Source organism: Chanodichthys erythropterus, chromosome 20 (genome assembly GCF_024489055.1).
Source record: "Chanodichthys erythropterus isolate Z2021 chromosome 20, ASM2448905v1, whole genome shotgun sequence".
Classification (NCBI taxonomy): domain Eukaryota; kingdom Metazoa; phylum Chordata; class Actinopteri; order Cypriniformes; family Xenocyprididae; genus Chanodichthys; species Chanodichthys erythropterus.
In genome coordinates, this window is record NC_090240.1 from 27554875 (window position 1) to 27571484 (window position 16610).

General features: G+C 37.4%; 1 protein-coding gene across 2 annotated transcripts; it reads left to right on the forward strand.

The window, feature by feature from the left end:
- Window positions 1–2381: 2381 nt before the first annotated feature.
- sephs3 (selenophosphate synthetase 3) lies at window positions 2382–10429 on the forward strand. Of its 2 annotated transcripts, XR_010892925.1 has the most exons (9): window positions 2382–2817; window positions 4138–4241; window positions 4322–4429; window positions 4584–4738; window positions 4901–4991; window positions 5135–5234; window positions 7362–7574; window positions 8100–8935; window positions 9252–10429. XR_010892925.1 is itself a non-coding variant. In XM_067371874.1 (8 exons), exons 1-8 carry the CDS (start codon window positions 2514–2516, stop codon window positions 8372–8374), a joined length of 1350 nt encoding a protein of 449 aa, XP_067227975.1. In that variant the 5' UTR covers window positions 2382–2513; the 3' UTR covers window positions 8375–10429. The 2 variants fall into 2 exon arrangements, 1 of the variants encoding a protein (XP_067227975.1); XM_067371874.1 differs by having other exon boundaries at window positions 8100–10429.
- Window positions 10430–16610: the final 6181 nt, after the last annotated feature.

The following is a 16610-nucleotide window of genomic DNA, read 5'->3' on the forward strand; positions in this document are numbered from 1 at the left end:
ACATGACAACCACAAGAATCATTTTTTTGCCCAAATGCTTCCCTAAAATAATGAGTTTTAAGGGATGATTTAACCTTTTTAGGGATGCTGCATTCCTAATCTCAGAAGGCAGAGAATTCCATAACTTTGGGGCAGCTGAAGAGAACGCCCTATCACCCATTGTTCTTAACTGTGTTACCGTAACAACTAAAAGACCAGCATCATCAATGAGTATCACTTCAGTCTTATCACTATTTAGACATAGGAAATTAACAGACATCCATTTTTTGATTTCTGTGATACAGTTAGAAAGAAATGAAACAGCCGCATTTACATCAGGTTTTGAGTGAATGTATATCTGGGTGTCAGCATAAAAATAAAAGTCAAGACCAAGAGACCTCAAGAGTTGGCCAAGAGGGAAAATATAAAGACTAAAAAGTAGAGGGCCTAAAACTGAACCCTGAGGTACACCATATTTTACCACACTAACCTCAGATCTACAGCCACCCAACACAACGAATTGTTTGCGATCTGAGAGTTAAGACTTAAACCAGCTCAAAGCAGAGTCAGATACACCAAAGACAGACTCTAGGTGGGTGAGTAAGGTACAATGATCAATAGTGTCAAATGCTGCACTGAGATCAAGCAGAATCAGTATTGATAAGCATCCAGAATCGGAAGCCATCAATAAGTCATTTGTGACTTTAACTAATGCTGTCTCAGTGCTATGCACTTTTCGGAAGCCAGATTGAAGAGGCTCAAAGAGGTTGTTTACAGACAGATGGGAGAGCAATTGTGAGGCAACTTGTGCAAACTAATTAATAATTAACTTAAATAATTACATTGTGTAAGTATTTGTACCCTTTTCTGTGACACTTGAAATTTGGCTCAGGAGCATTCCAATTTCACATCTAGATATTACTACACTTCTAGTGGAGTTATGGCAAATTCAATAGACCCTTTTCACATTTCTGGGGTTCTCAGAAGCAGAAGTCGTCATAGTTGGGTAAAATTCTATTGCGGTGAATGAGAGAATACATTAAATATATTTTTTGTGTTTTCATTTGCTCAGATAGCAAAAGAAAAACTCCACAATAGTGTTTTCACAACTTTCAAAAAGAGGAAAATAATAGAGAGCGTTTGATAACGGCAGTCAGAGGAGAGAAAGATGTCAACTTTACTGTCACTCCTATAGCTGCTGTATTAGAAACACCCTCACAGCAGCGTTGACTAGATTTATGTAATTTGATTCAAAGGTAATATAATAAGTATAGTGTTATAAATGTACCTACGTTTTTCTAAAAATGAATTTAAAAAACTTTCCAGGATTTACAATATTGATGACCGGTATAATGCATCATCACAGTCTGCTGCATTGAAGGATCACAGAAGCATGAATCCTCCATAATCCTTAATGGTTTATGGAACCACAAGGACTCTTCCTATAGTGCCAAACTGAGCAATCGATGAAGAAGGGCCTTGGTTAGAGTCATGACCAAGAGGCTGATGGTCACTCTAGTTGAGCTCCATAATCATATGGAGATGAGAGAAACTTACAGAAGGACAAACATCAGTGCAACACTGTATTTATCTGGGCTTTATGGCAGAGTGTCCAGACTCAAGCCTTTCCTCAGTGAAGACATGAAAACACACTTGGAATTTGCAAAAAAGCACCTAAAGGACTTTTTAGTCTGATGAACCTCAGTTCCAAGCATCATGTATGGAGGAAACCAGGCACTGCTCATCACCTGCACAAAACCATCCCAAGAGGAAAGTGTGGTGATAGCAGTATCATGCTATGGGGGTATTCTTCATCGGCAGGGACTGGGAGATAGACAGAATACAAGGAAAGCTCAATGGGGCAAAATATAGAGTTAATGAAAACCTTATCCAGAGCATTCAGAACCTCGGACAGGGCAGAAGGTTCACCTTCCATGCTATTAGCACACAGCTAATATTTTTGCAAGGCACCACTGTTCATACATAGATATATTCACTACCTATTTTCAGTATTTTAGATATTTTTTAAGGAAGCAAATCAAACAAGGTGATAATTTGCTGTGAGCACATCTGGGACTGTCTGTATATTTGCATTAATTCCACCGTCTGATGCACTTTTATGGCAGAATACCAGAACAGGCGGAGCTCAAGATAGCAGATTGGGCGACCTTTATTTTTTGAGGGGGGTGAAGTGTGACCAGTCAAATTAAAAATATCGATAGCGATAGCTCCGTTTGGTGCAAGATTGATTTTCCTACTCTGTCTTTCTCATGTTAAGTATATTCTAGCAATAATTTGTCTGTCAGCCACGAATTCTCTTACTTGTGCCATAAAGTGGCAAACAGCTCCCCTCTGCAGGATGAGTTGGTTCAGTCCGCATGCGCGCCGCGTCCATACTAGTTTCTATGACCAAGCGTGTACATAAAACACGCCGTGTTTCTGTTAGCCATTTATCCTTTGAGACGACTCATATTTCCCCCCACTTCCCCGTGTTTCACAGTCTGAATGAGGAATAAATTCAATTCAGTATAGCCATGTCAGCTTCCGAGCCACCGTCAGTGGACTCTGGCGGAACGGGAGGGTATGGAGCCTTTTACCCGGCGGGATACCAGGCGTTGAACCCGGAGGAGCGCGGCCTAGACCGCGGCTTCCGACTCACGGCCTTTTCCGACATGAAAGGATGAGGGTGTAAAGTCCCGCAGGAGACTCTGCTCAAACTCCTGCAGGGACTAGAGCCTGACCGCCCGCCCGGAGAGGACGGCGGCTCGGGGACGGGTGTTGGAGACGAGACCGCTGACTTCGGCCAACTTGTTTCAGTTCCCCAGGGTCCTCGACTAGGTAAGTATATGAGCGCGCGCTGACCTGTCACACCAATGCTGTCAAAAAGCGAGCACTGATTCGTGAACCTATCGTTCTATTGAGTCGGATCTTTTCATTGAATCGGTTAAACGGTTCCAAAAATCAGCAACTGGACCCAGAAACCAGAGTTTGTTGTTGCTGATAGCAGGAGCATTTGAAGTAACAGAGAGTTTGACTGACAGGGCGAAAGGTAAGTTACTTAAAATAGTCAAATAGCATTTTTTTAATAATACCAATAAAACGTACTGGAAATATATTTCTGACTTATATAATATAATTTAAACAATAAACACTCTTATTAATGGAAAAACCTTAATAAGCAGCAATATGTTGATGTAAAAACAAACAACTGAATCAGTTATGTGAACTGGTTCGTAGAAACAAATGGCTTAAAAGAACCGATTCGCGGAAATGAATCAGACTTCCCTGTCATTGCGTTCAAACTGATCAAATGAAAGTGCCAATGTTATCTGTGCAAATAAACAGGTTTAGCAGTTTGATAGTGTACCAACCGGTTTTGCAAAGAAATTCTTACTTATTGCGACGTTGTTTTTGTTTTGTTTTTTTGCTGTAAAGTTTTGGGTTTCATTATTTATATATATTTGATTATAATTTATTTATTATAATTTATTCAGACACCTTGAACATGTCATTCATTAATACAGTTTATTCACTATAGTTAAAAAAATGGTAATAAAATATGACAAGAACTCAGAGTAAATAAGAGATAATTAAGAAAAAAAAAATCTTAATTATGTCAGATAACACTTAAGCAAAACATGGTCGGGTCAAAGTGTCTAAATAATTTTTGGTTCCAGATGTTTATCAATTTTACTGGTAGTCCACTGTATGAAGAATATTTGGGTATAATATGTCACAGTTTACTTTTTTGCTATCCTCACTTACATAAATGAACTATAGTGAGTGTCTTGCACCCACTAGTAAAAAATATAAAAAATGTCTGAATAATTTTTGGTTTGATCTATTTTATATAAATATAAATTCTGTCTTAACCTTTGGCTTATATTCTGTTAATTTAAAAACTACTGGGAAGTATAATGCAATCATTTGAAAGAGATGTGAACTATGGACCCAGGTCTTGCCAAGTTAATGCTTGCCACTGAAAAATAGATCACAAGTAATCCTGCAAAAATGCTTCTTACCATTCCAAACTGAATGATTTTATAAAGATTTAAGTCCCCATAGTATATGACTAGTCAAAGCTTCTATAAATATGCATGCATGCACATGAATTTACTGAGAGTGAAAAATGATTTCACTGTTCTTTCTTGACTGCAGGTATTGGAATGGACTCATGTGTGATCCCTCTGAGGCATGGAGGTCTGTCCCTGGTCCAAACCACAGATTTCTTCTATCCTTTAGTGGAGGATCCTTACATGATGGTGGGTGAAATCTATAAATGTTGCTGAAAAGTTAGCATGCACCTCACAAATAAGTGGAACTCACGTCCATTCTTTTACAGGGACGAATTGCCTGTGCAAATGTTCTTAGTGATCTGTACGCCATGGGCATCACAGAGTGTGACAATATGCTCATGCTTCTCAGCGTCAGTCAAAAGATGAATGAGAAGGTGAGCTGGGATCTCTGCTTTCGTTCTCTGTTGTATAAATTTTGGTTTTACATTTTTAAAGCTGATACAAAAATGTACATTTTTGCATGATGTATTTGCAAAATCAGAAAGCTGAGTGTGAAATGGTTCATTTTATTTGTTGATGTTCTCTCAGGAGAGAGAGCAGGTGATGCCTTTAATGATGAAGGGCTTCCGAGATGCGGCGGAGGAGGGCGGGACTTCAGTAACCGGGGGACAAACGGTCATCAATCCCTGGATCATCGTTGGGGGCGTGGCCTCTGTTGTGTGCCAGCCCAACGATTTCATCATGTGAGCATTTCTGTCTAGTTTCTCATGAATCAAAAGACTGTGTATCTGTGCACTTGGTTCTGAATGATCCAGTTTTTTCCTAAACAAACATGCACCAAGGAAGTATTCATTGTCTGACACTTCACAGTTTAAATGCTCACAAATGTCTATGTATATATGCAGGCCTGACAGTGCTGTACCTGGAGATGTGTTAGTTCTCACTAAACCTTTGGGAACTCAAGTAGCAGTAAATGCCCATCAGTGGCTGGATATAGTGAGTACACATTTTTATATTTGAAATGATTGCTTGTGTGGTTCTTTCCTCTCTTCCCCCTTTTTTGTAGAAGTTATAAAGGGATGACAGTCTAATCTCATTTCTCTCTGTATCTCTTTTTCCTTTATGCTTAATTCCATCAGCCTGAGAAATGGAATAAGATAAAGTTGGTGATTTCCAAGGAGGAGGTGGAGCAAGCTTATCAGGAGGCTATGCTCAATATGGCCACCCTCAATCGCACTGGTATGTCATTTCATAAGCACTCTTAGCATGGATTATTTTTAACAATGGGGCCAATATTCATTACACCCACCTCCTAGTTTTGCAACTTTTCACTAGATGGCCTATATGCATACTTTTGAATGATGAGGGAAAGAAAGAAAAAATAAAGTCTCTTTTGCAGTACTACTAAAGAAAGATAAATTCATTGCTTAATTTAATTTCTATAAGACCTCTTTAGTTATATACTCTACCATTTAACAGTTTAGGGTCAGTAAGATCACAATTTCCAAGAAAGTATGAAGCTGCACAACTGTTTTTAACACTGATAATGTGAAATGTGTCTTTAGCAGTAAATCAGCATATTAGAATGATTTCTGAAGGATCACGTGACACTGAAGACTGAAGTAATGATGCTGAAAATTCAGCTTTGTTCAATATTGAGATCATGATTCTCCCATGAACAGGAAACTAAACAAAATAACATGTAATTTACTAGAGGTTCTGAAAAATGTTAAAGGGTTAGTTCACCCAAAAATGAAAATTCTGTCATTTATTGCTTACCCTCATGCCGTTCCACCTTCGTTAATCTTTGGAACACAAATTAAGATATTTTAGTTGAAATCCGATAGCTCCGTGAGGCCTCCATAGAGAGCAATGTCACTTCCTCTGTCAAGATCCATAAAGGTACTAAAAACATATTTAAATCGGTTCATGTGAGTACAGTGGTTCAATATTAATATTATAAAGCAACGAGAATATTTTTGGTGCACCAAAAAAAAACTAAATAACGACTTATATAGTGATGGCCGATTTCAAAACACTGATTCATTATGCTCCGAATCTTCATGAAGCAGTGTATCAAATCATGAATCGGATCGCGGGTCAAACCACCAAACTGCTGAAATCACGTGACTTTGGCGCTCCGAACTGCAGATTCGACACACTGATTCATTATGCTCCGAAGTTTTCTGAAGCAGTGTTTTGAAATCAGCCACTAAATAAGTCGTTATTTTGTTTTTTTCCGCGAACCAAAAATATTCTCGTTGCTTTATAATATTAATATTGAACCACTGTACTCACATGAACTGATTTAGATGTGTTTTAGTACCTTTATGGATCTTGACAGAGGAAGTGACATTGCTCCCTATAGAGGCCTCACAAAGCTATCGGATTTCAACTAAAATATCTTAATTTGTGTTCCAAAGATTAACGAAGGTCTTACGGGTGTGGAACGGCATGAAGGTAAGAAATAAATGACAGAATTTTCATTTTTGGGTGAACTAACCCTTTAATTGCTGCAGTCTATTTAAATTCTTTTTTTTATTTATTTGAATTAAAAAAAACTTTTTTTAAATCGGTTTGAATTAATAAATTATTCAATGATTCTCTCATAAATACTTCATCTATTTCATTACTGGATGAATCAGCTTTTTTGAATAAATCCCTTGAATGAGTGATTCAGTGACATAATTTTAAGTCACTTGTAACGATGTAATTGATACAATCGCTATTTGAAGTGCTTTTAAAAGGTGATTTACTCTATTTTGATAGCTTCAGTTGACATCACTGTTTATATCCGAACTATAAACTTTTAATCCAGTACTTCTGTGATAATTTGAATTTTTTTAACACAGAAATGGTATTACTGTGTGGCTGAAGACAGTTTGTGAAGCTGTTTCATACCTATACATGACAACTGCTTTCTCTGGCTCAACGGCAGAGCAAACGCAGATTTTAATGTTCCAGGGTGATTTTGTAAAAGGGTTAATGGACAGGTGAATCAATGTCATTTAGGAGAGATCGCATGGTTGTTTGAATAAATATCGAGATTGCGATATTTTAGCGATTAATCGTGCAGTTCTACTTTGCCATCACAGGAATAAATTGCATTTTAAAATATATTTCAATATAAAACAGGTAAAGTATAATAATATTTCATAATTTTACTGCTTTTACTATATTTTTGATAAAATAAATGTATCCTTAATGAGCACAATAGACTTTCAAAAACATTAACTAAATCTTACTGTCCTTAAACTTTTGAACAGTAGTGTATAAGGTAATTTCTGCAGTTTAAGTGATTTTAAGGTTAAATACAACAGATTTTAGATTGTTTTAAAATTCAAAAAAAAAATTTTCTCTCTCCAGCTGCAGCCTTAATGCACAAATTTAATGCACATGCTGCCACGGACATAACAGGCTTTGGGATCATAGGTCATGCACGGAATCTCGCCCAGCAGCAGAGAAATGACGTTGCCTTTGTCATACACAACCTTCCCATTATCTCCAAAATGGCCGCAATCAGCAAAGCTGGTGGCAACCTGTTTGGGCTCTTGCAGGGCACTTCTTCTGAAACATCAGGTGAGAGTCACAGCTCTCAACACAATCAAACACAATCTTTTAATGTTAACTAATTTGTTAACTTTGCAATTACACTGAAACCTGAAGTGGGCTTAACATAATCAGTGTTTCTCTGTAAATAAAGATTATATTCAGGTTAAGTATTGTAACAAAAAGCATTCCATCCGTCATTCTGCCTGCATCATCCCAACTGACAATTTATATTCAGAGTGAGAAAAGTAATGTTCAAAGATTTGTATCTTCTATACGTGTTGTAATCAGTAGTAATAAATTAATTGTAAATTAAATGCATACTAAACGGCCTAAATGTATTAAAATACAGTTGACTATCAATATTAACAGTCACATTTGTTCGTTTAAATTCAATAGAAATAAATGCACATGATATTCAAGGTCCTCCACAGGATTTTACAGTATTAACATTGATTAATCAATTAATCTATTCCTGTAAATAGACATTCCTGGTCAGTAGAGATTTCTACAAGCTCTCAGGTAGATAAAAATCTCTTTTCCTGCTTCTATCAGGTGGTCTGTTGATCTGCTTGCCACGGGAGCAGGCTGCCCGGTTTTGCGCCGAGATGAAATCCAGTCGTATGGGTTTGTCGGGAGCAGTGGGGCAGGATGGAGGGGTGGGCGATGGGCAACAGGCTTGGATCATTGGCATCGTGGAGAAGGGCAATCGCTGCGCCCGTATCATCGACAAACCTCGGATCATAGAGGTCCCCTACCGTGGCTCTGTGGTCAGCGTGCAGGAGGGGAGCAACAATAATGCCAGTCCTCCTGAGGTGCAGCAGACATAACAACTCCACTACGCCACGCAGGGTCTCTCAGTGATCGTTACTCTTTACCCTTGACCCTCACTATGTCCTCGGTGGGAATGATAGATTTGAATGTGTGCTCATAACAGACATGGTGTTTGTGAAGGACGGAGTATGTGTGGTTACTCTTGCTGTCCATTCCCTCCCCCTGTTCAACCAAAGGGTTGAGAGCAACAGACCAAAAATATTTTAAATGACCTGGTGGGAGATGGAATGGACAACAAGCAAACATATTTTCATCTCTCGTTCTCTTCTCCAACTCATTCTTTCAAACACACACACATTTTCCTGGTTTAGCTATTTTTCAATGTTTATCAACTATTCTTAAAAAGGATAGCTCACCCAAATCATAAAATATAACTTTAGTAATTAACCCTTATGTTGCTTTAAGTCTGTATGCTGCTATATGTTCATTTTTATTTTATTTTTGTTTTTGAGAAACACAAAAGGAGGAATTTCAGGCAGACAATTTTCTATAAAACATCATGAAAGTGGTCCTTTTTATATTTTGAAGCCACTGCAAAAAGTGATTTTTCTTACTCAGTATTTGTCTTATTTTCCAGTACAAATATCTAATCATTCTTAAATGAAGAAACATTTTCTTGAGAAGTAAAATGGCATCTTGTTTATGAAAAAATGTATCAAAATGAAATGAATTTATGCTTAAAACAAAAATAAATGTTAATGGGGTAAGAAAAATAACCTTTTTTTCCCCTTTGAAATAAGTGTAGTTTTCTTACCCAGATGGTCAAGATATTTTTCTTGCTTTAAGTTTGAACCTACTTAATTTTGATACATTTTTTCAGAAAACAAGACACAAAAGATTATTTTTTTCTTAAGTCAACGTATGAATGATTAGATATTTGTCTGGAAAGAAACTAAACAGACAAAACTTAATATTTGTGATGCGTTAACTTGAGAAAGTGAGTAATTGTAGTTATATGGGAAAAGGCTCATAATTCTGCTTTTGTGTTCCTCTGAAAACGGCATACAGGATTGGACCATAAGGGTGATTAATGAAATAAAATTGGCATTTTTTTTTTAGTGAACTATTCCTTTTTGTAGAAAATGTTCAACCGAAAACATTCTTCTTTTTTTTGTTGTTGTTGTTGTTGCAGAAATGAGTTTGAAACTATATTCAGAGCTTAATAATTTCTGCTTGATGAGGTGGAGGTGTTTGAGACCTCACACTAAAATGAAGCCAGGTTTACTAAGAAAACATTCCAATGAGTTCCTGATCAATCAGACGCTTTGAATAGCAAATATCCTAAATGACAATCAAACGTGTTTTCTTTCAAGCCATTCGACAAACTCGTGTCAAAGCTAAACACTCACACCAATGTATACTAGGGCCTGAGTAATCATAAATGTTGGCTTAATTAAGATATTTAATGGTACAATCAATATTTATTTTGTCAGATTTAAATGCAATTATCCAAATTTCAAGTGTTTTTTAGGTGGTGTTTATCTTCTACTGTTCCAATCAGTCTAATTCATCCACCTGTTTTAATAGGACATTCTTGTAACATTAACATTCGTCTGGTAAAATTAGGTTATAATGTTCTTTCTTGTGGGTCGTTTTCATGAATAGAGTGACCTTTCGCCAGTTAAAGTAGGTTAGACCGTTTATTCATTCATAAAAATATGAACAACATGTGTCATGGTCTTAAGGGCAGCAGTTAATTATGAATGATTGTGGTGAGACATATGGATGATCTTTTTCTTCTCTCATTAAGTCTGTTGATTTTGAACAGAAGATAAGGTAGTCTGGTTCTCTCTCTTGTATCTGAGAAAGGGTTGAGCAGCTTTCTCCGGTCCAGCGGGTGAGCCCAGAATGCCAGTTGTGCCATTTGAATGGCTGGGACAGAACAGCAGTGTCCGCAGTCCTCTTTATGACACCTCTCTCTTTAACCCCAGCTAATGGGACAGGTGAGGTTGATGTTAGATAGGAAGGGATAGGCTTGATCTGCCATGTCCATTCACCAGGCACTGGTTTTGTCATTCATTAAACCATTGAGACTCAATAAACTTGTAATTTCTCTAAACTGGCTCTATTATTCATTGAAGCTCAAAGCTTGTTTGATGGTATAGATGTGTTGTATGTAGTTCACCACAATGTGTCAGCAGAGTGCAACACTATAAGATGGAAGCGCTCTGTTGTCTTTATGTATTGGCTTGTCTCAACATCATGTCATGGTGCTTCAGTTGACCTCTTTTTAAACTCAAATGCAGTAATTGATAGCTGGATTTAGTGTTTGATAAACAGCATTTTTTAAGTGTATAGCCATTTTTTTTGAGCGAGGGGATACTGAAAAAGAACGAATGATCATAGTGGTCAGAAATGTGCATGATCAGAGACAGATTTTTTTTTTCATCTTCTGCCAGTAAACAGATGTAGGTTGAAACATTTTTGACTTTCATAAAACTTGAGATAATATGAAAAAAGTTAATTTGACTGGAAAGTAAATGCTACTTTCATTAGTGGAAAGTAAACATCACTTGACTTCTATCTTAAATTACATTTGCTTTTAGGTCCATGCAGAGAAAAGCAGAGTGCTGGAGAATACATTGTATCCATAAAGAGAAAAACGTCTTAATTTTTCATCTATCCCTTATAATAATAATAATGAGACTGTTCCAATGCTTTAATATCAGCTTGATGTGAAAGCATATAGTAATTTGTGAAGGCAGAGTTCTTCCCATTTCTACCCTGTCCTTTTCACCTTTAGGTTTTGTCTTCTCTTCTTGTTCTTCTTTTCCACTCTTCTTGCATGAATTAGCAATTAGACTATTATAGACAATCATCTCGCTTTTTATCAGCCTAAAACATTTTGTTTACCAGCTCTTTTCCTGTTGTCATCTGGTTTGCTCTTGATTAGCAGAGGAAGAGATTCATAATCGCTCCCTGTGAGCATATTTTCTTTTTCCTTCTCAAATTCTGCAACCCCTCTTTTCTCTTACATAATGTCCTTTTTGGTACAGAGTCTGATCTCAGTGAGGAAATAGTAACAGCTTCTGATTCCACTCATTTTCTGTTCACTGACTCTGACGCCATGCCCAGTTTTAACCTTGATGGACCAGTTGTTGCACTGTCCATTGAATCTCTCTACAGCAGAGCATTGTGTGTTTATGTTCATTTTTGTATGTTATGATTAGGGAATATTAATTTTGAAAGCTTCCCTGCTGTTGGATTTATGCCATCGTAGCTAAATCTTCAGCCCCACAGCAAAACAAATCTTATTTTACCTGAGTTGACTGTGAATTGGCAGTCTGTAATTAACACAATGCAAAAAAAAAACAAAAAAAAAAACGGTATACTGCAAGCAAATGCCAGGAAACCTCTTACAGTTGCATGCAAAAACAAACATACAACAAGAAAAGTGTAGTTGGAAAAATAAACAAATGACTGATAATTTAGACTTTATTTCTCATAGTAATTATGATTTACCAAACTATATTTATGAGCCAGTTTGTCCCAACGTGCCTCAAGGCCATCACCATCGTCCCCATGCTGAAGAAGTCCACAATGTCCAGCCTCAATTACTACCGGCCCGTTCCACTCAAACCCATCGTTATGAAGTGCTTTGAGAGGCTTGTCATGAGGCACATCAAGACCTTGCTGTCCCCTACACCTACAGTTTGCATAAAGCCCAACAGATGACACCACGCCACCACCTTCCACCTAGCTCTCACCTACCTGGTCAAAAGATGTAAGAATGCTGTTCATAGACTTCAATTCAGCATTCAATACATTTACATTACATTACATTTATTCATTTGGCAGACGCTTTTATCCAAAGCGACTTACAAGTGAGGAATACAACAAGCGAGTCGTCATGACGAGGCAAATAGACAAAAAGTGCTCATAATACAAGTTATAGGCAGTGCTCAGATTATCCTAAGCTACAATAGAGAGGGATTAGAGGAAGTGAAAGGATAGGAATAAGAAGGTTTTTTTTTTTTTAAGACGAGGTTAAGTGCTCACGAAAGAGATGGGTTTTCAGCTCTCTTTTGAATATTGCCAGGGATTCCGCATTCCGGATGGAGGCAGGAAGATCGTTCCACCAGCAAGGAACAGTGAACGAGAATGTTCTGGAAAGTGATTTTGTGCCTCTCTGTGATGGTACCACAAGCCTTCGCTCCTTTAATGAGCGCAGGTTTCTGGTAGGAGTGTAGACTCGTAAGAGTGAGTGGAAGTAGGAGGGTGCTGAGCCTGTGGTAGATCTGTAAGCAAGCGTCAACGCCTTGAATTTGATGCGAGCAGCAAGTGGTAGCCGATGAAGAGAGGCGTGACGTGGGCTCTTTTGGGCTCGTTGAAGACGAGCCGTGCTGCTGCGTTCTGAATCATTTGTAGAGGCTTGGCATACAGAGAGGAGATGCTTCGGCTACCGGACAGGTGCAAAGTCAACAGCCTGTCCCTTGACGTGTCAAAATGAAAGATATGGTTGTTGACAACCACTTTCTGCTTGGTGTCCACTTGGCGGAGAACCTCACCTGATCTCTCAACACTAGCTCCATAGTGAAGAAAGCCCAGCACTGTCTCAACTTTCTCCCACCCCCATCCTTACCACATTTTACAGAGGGACTGTTGAGAGCATTCTGAGCAGCTGCATCACTGTCTGGTTCGGGAATTGCACCATCTCAGATCACAAAACCCTACAGCGGACAGTGAGGACAGCTGAGAAGATCATCGGGGTCTCTCTTCCCTCCATCACAGACATTTTCACCACACACTGTATCCCCAAAGCTATCTCTATTGCAAACGATCCCTCACACCAACTCTTCACCCTCTTCCTCAACTCCATGTGACTGGCCTGACAACTCCGCTCACACGCATGAACTTAATCTCTGAACATGAACTCGCAAACTTTGCACACTAAAAAACTCCCCACTACTGTGACTTGTCTCTTATTACAGTGCCATGTTCTATGTAAAATTTGTACTGTCTCATGCTGTTTGCACTGTTTACTCATGCACACATGCAGTTTATGTAGTCTAGTCTGTGTTTACATGTTCAATTCTTAGTTTAGTTCTTATTTTAACTTCCTTTTTATTTAACTATTTTGCCTAGTCTATTTAATATAATTTAATTAACAGTTTAATTTTGTAGTCCTGTGTCTGGTGCTTGTCTTATTTAGCACCATGGTCCTGGAATAACGACACTTCTTTTCACTGTGTGCAGGCTGTATAGAGCTGAAATGATAATAAAGCTATTCTGACTCTTCAAAAATGTTAAGTTACAATCTGAAATGCCAAACTGTACAATTAAAAGGGTTAGTTCAACCAAAAATGAAAAATCTGTCATTTATTACTTACCCTCATGCCGTTCCACACCCGTAAGACCTTCGTTAACCTTCAGAACACAAATTAAGATATTTATTTTAGATTTATTTTATATTCCTCTCCCAAGATCCATAAAGGTACTAATAACATATTTAAATCGGTTCATGTGAGTAAAGTGGTTCAATATTAATATTATAAAGCGACGAGAATATTTTTGGAGCGCCAAAAAAAAAAAAAAAAAAAACGACTTATTTAGTGATGGCCGATTTCAAAACAATGCTTCATGAAGCATCGGAGCACAGATGAATCAGTGTGTCGAATCTGCTGTTCGGAGCGCCAATGTCACGTGATTTCAGCCGTTGGCAGTTTGACACGCGATCTGAATCATGATTCGACACACTGATTCATTTATGCTCCGAATCTTCCCGAAGCAGTGTTTTGAAATCGGTCATCACTAAATAAGTCGCTATTTTTTATTTTTTTTTGGCGTTTCAAAAATATTCTCGTCGCTTTATAATATTAATATTGAACCACTGTACTCACATGAACTAAAATATGTTTTTAGTGTGTTTTAGTTTTTAGTATGGATTTTGAGAGAGGAAGTGTCCATTGCTCCCTATGGAGGCCTCACGGAGCTATCGGATTTCAACTATCAACTATAAATATCTTAATTTGTGTTCTGAAGATTAACGAACGTCTTACGGTTGTGGAACGGCATGAGGGTAAGTAATAAATGACAGAATTTTCATTTTTGGGTGAAAAAACCCTTTAAATCATTAGTACAGCTAGATTATTTCTTAGGTCAGCAAAGTATACTTTATAGGCTAATTGAAAGATATGCAAATTAAGTTTGGTTAGCAATAACAGGGGCTGTAGAATGTGAGCTTGAAAAATGGTCTAACAGATATTCAGTTTTGAATTGTGTGAGCCCCAGAGGATCTGCATAGATGAACCACAACCACTGCCTCTTGTACAAGTGCATTTTTGCAGCCAATCTCCAAAAATATCCTTTGCAGCTGTTCTCAGATCTCCATTTCTAGACATGAAGACTGAGTGGTGGTGTAACAGTCAAAAAGATTCATCTTTTTCAGTAGGGGTTTTATTTTGTCAACAAGGGAAGGCGAGATAGCATATATACTATATATTTAAAAAAATCTAAGAAAGAAATTAATTTTATTCAGTAGGAATGCAGCAAATTAATCAAAAGTTATGATAAAGACATTTGTAATGTTACAAGAGATTTTATATTCGTGACCCTGGACCACAAAAGCAGTCATAAGTAACATGGGTATATTTGTAGCAATAGCCAACAATACATTGTATGGGTCAAAATTATTGATTTTCCTTTTATGCCATGTTAAGTAAAGATCATGTTCCATGAAGATATTTTGTAAAATTCCTACCATAAATATATATATATATATATATAAAAATATTTTTGTGAGTGGATATGCATTGCTAAGACTTCGTTTGGACAACTTTAAAGGGGATTTATCCAAATATCCTAGCCTATTTCCTATCCAATGTCCTATCCTAGCAAACCATACATCATTGGAAAGCTTATTTATTCAGCTTTCAGATGATGTATAAATCTCAATTTCAAAAAATTGACCCATATGAAGTGCTCCAGGGTCACATTTTAAATAAATGCTGTTCTTTTGGGCTTCTTTTCATCAAAACATCCTGAAAAAAATATTAAAATATAAAAAAACACAAAAATATTAAGCATCACAGCTGTTTTCAGCATAATAATAAATCATTATACACCACATCAGCATATTTGAATGATTTCTAAAGGATCTGAAGATGTAGATCTATTTATTTATTTTTTTTTATTTTTTTTATCAAATTAACCCAGCTTTGGTGAGCATAAGAGAGAGAAAAATCCTACTGAACCCAAACCTTTGAACGGTACAGTGTGTTTATAGAATTGAATACTGTATACAGTGCTGCACCCTATCCAGTAAGTTGTGCTGGTATTCCATTCGGATCATATCCAGTTTCTATCTATTTCACTCTATCCTCTTTTGGTATCCCATGTGACCCTTTAAGAGTAGACCCCACATGCTTGAATAACCAGTTAACAGGGTTTAGCATGCATGTAAGAACGTGGTGTGCATTACAGTTATTCTTTTCTTTCTAAATGGGCTCTGATGGTGATGATCACATCAGCTATGTAGAGGTGTCTTGTGGTAGCACTCAAACTGAGATTTCAAATTAAGAGAGAAACTGTAATATACACGCCTATTTAAACTGGTAAATTTCCCCTTAAAGCACAGGTTGCTCTTCTATACAGTCATCCTGAGAAGTATGGTTTTCTCATCTGTGATGCAGAGGCAAAAATAGACTGTCATGTTTTTGTGAAGTTCCTTTGCATAAAGGAAAGAGACAGGTACATGCAGCCACCACTTTTGACCCCAGGCATGGCACCCGTCTGCCTGTCATCTCCTAGTCAGCAGAGGCAGGGTAGACCGAAAGCAAATACACAAGCATATGGTAGTACTGGAAAACCGTATCTAATGCATTCTGTTTTTGAGCTCTATTGTTTCATAAGCCCCTCCAACAACACAGAGCTGTTCACATGCCACAAAACATCTAGTATGAGTAGCAGTAGAGGCTATCATGAGAGGCAGATAGACTATCTATAGTCAATTCTCATAAAATTATAGCAGTGCAACTTATTTCAAATAATGTATTTGCTCTTCTTATTTGTGTCCTTATCTGAAGTTTAATTCACCAAGCAAGTCCGATAGTACTATTATGGAGTAAATTACTCTTGGTTGACTGTGAGTATTTCTTCAATGGTGTCAGTAATTGAAAACATTTTTGAAAAACATTTTCTAATCATTTTCCATTTGTATATAAGCCAGTGCAACAACAACAACAGCAAAAAAAAAACCATTGCCTTAACAATTGGTCATAAACACATATATGC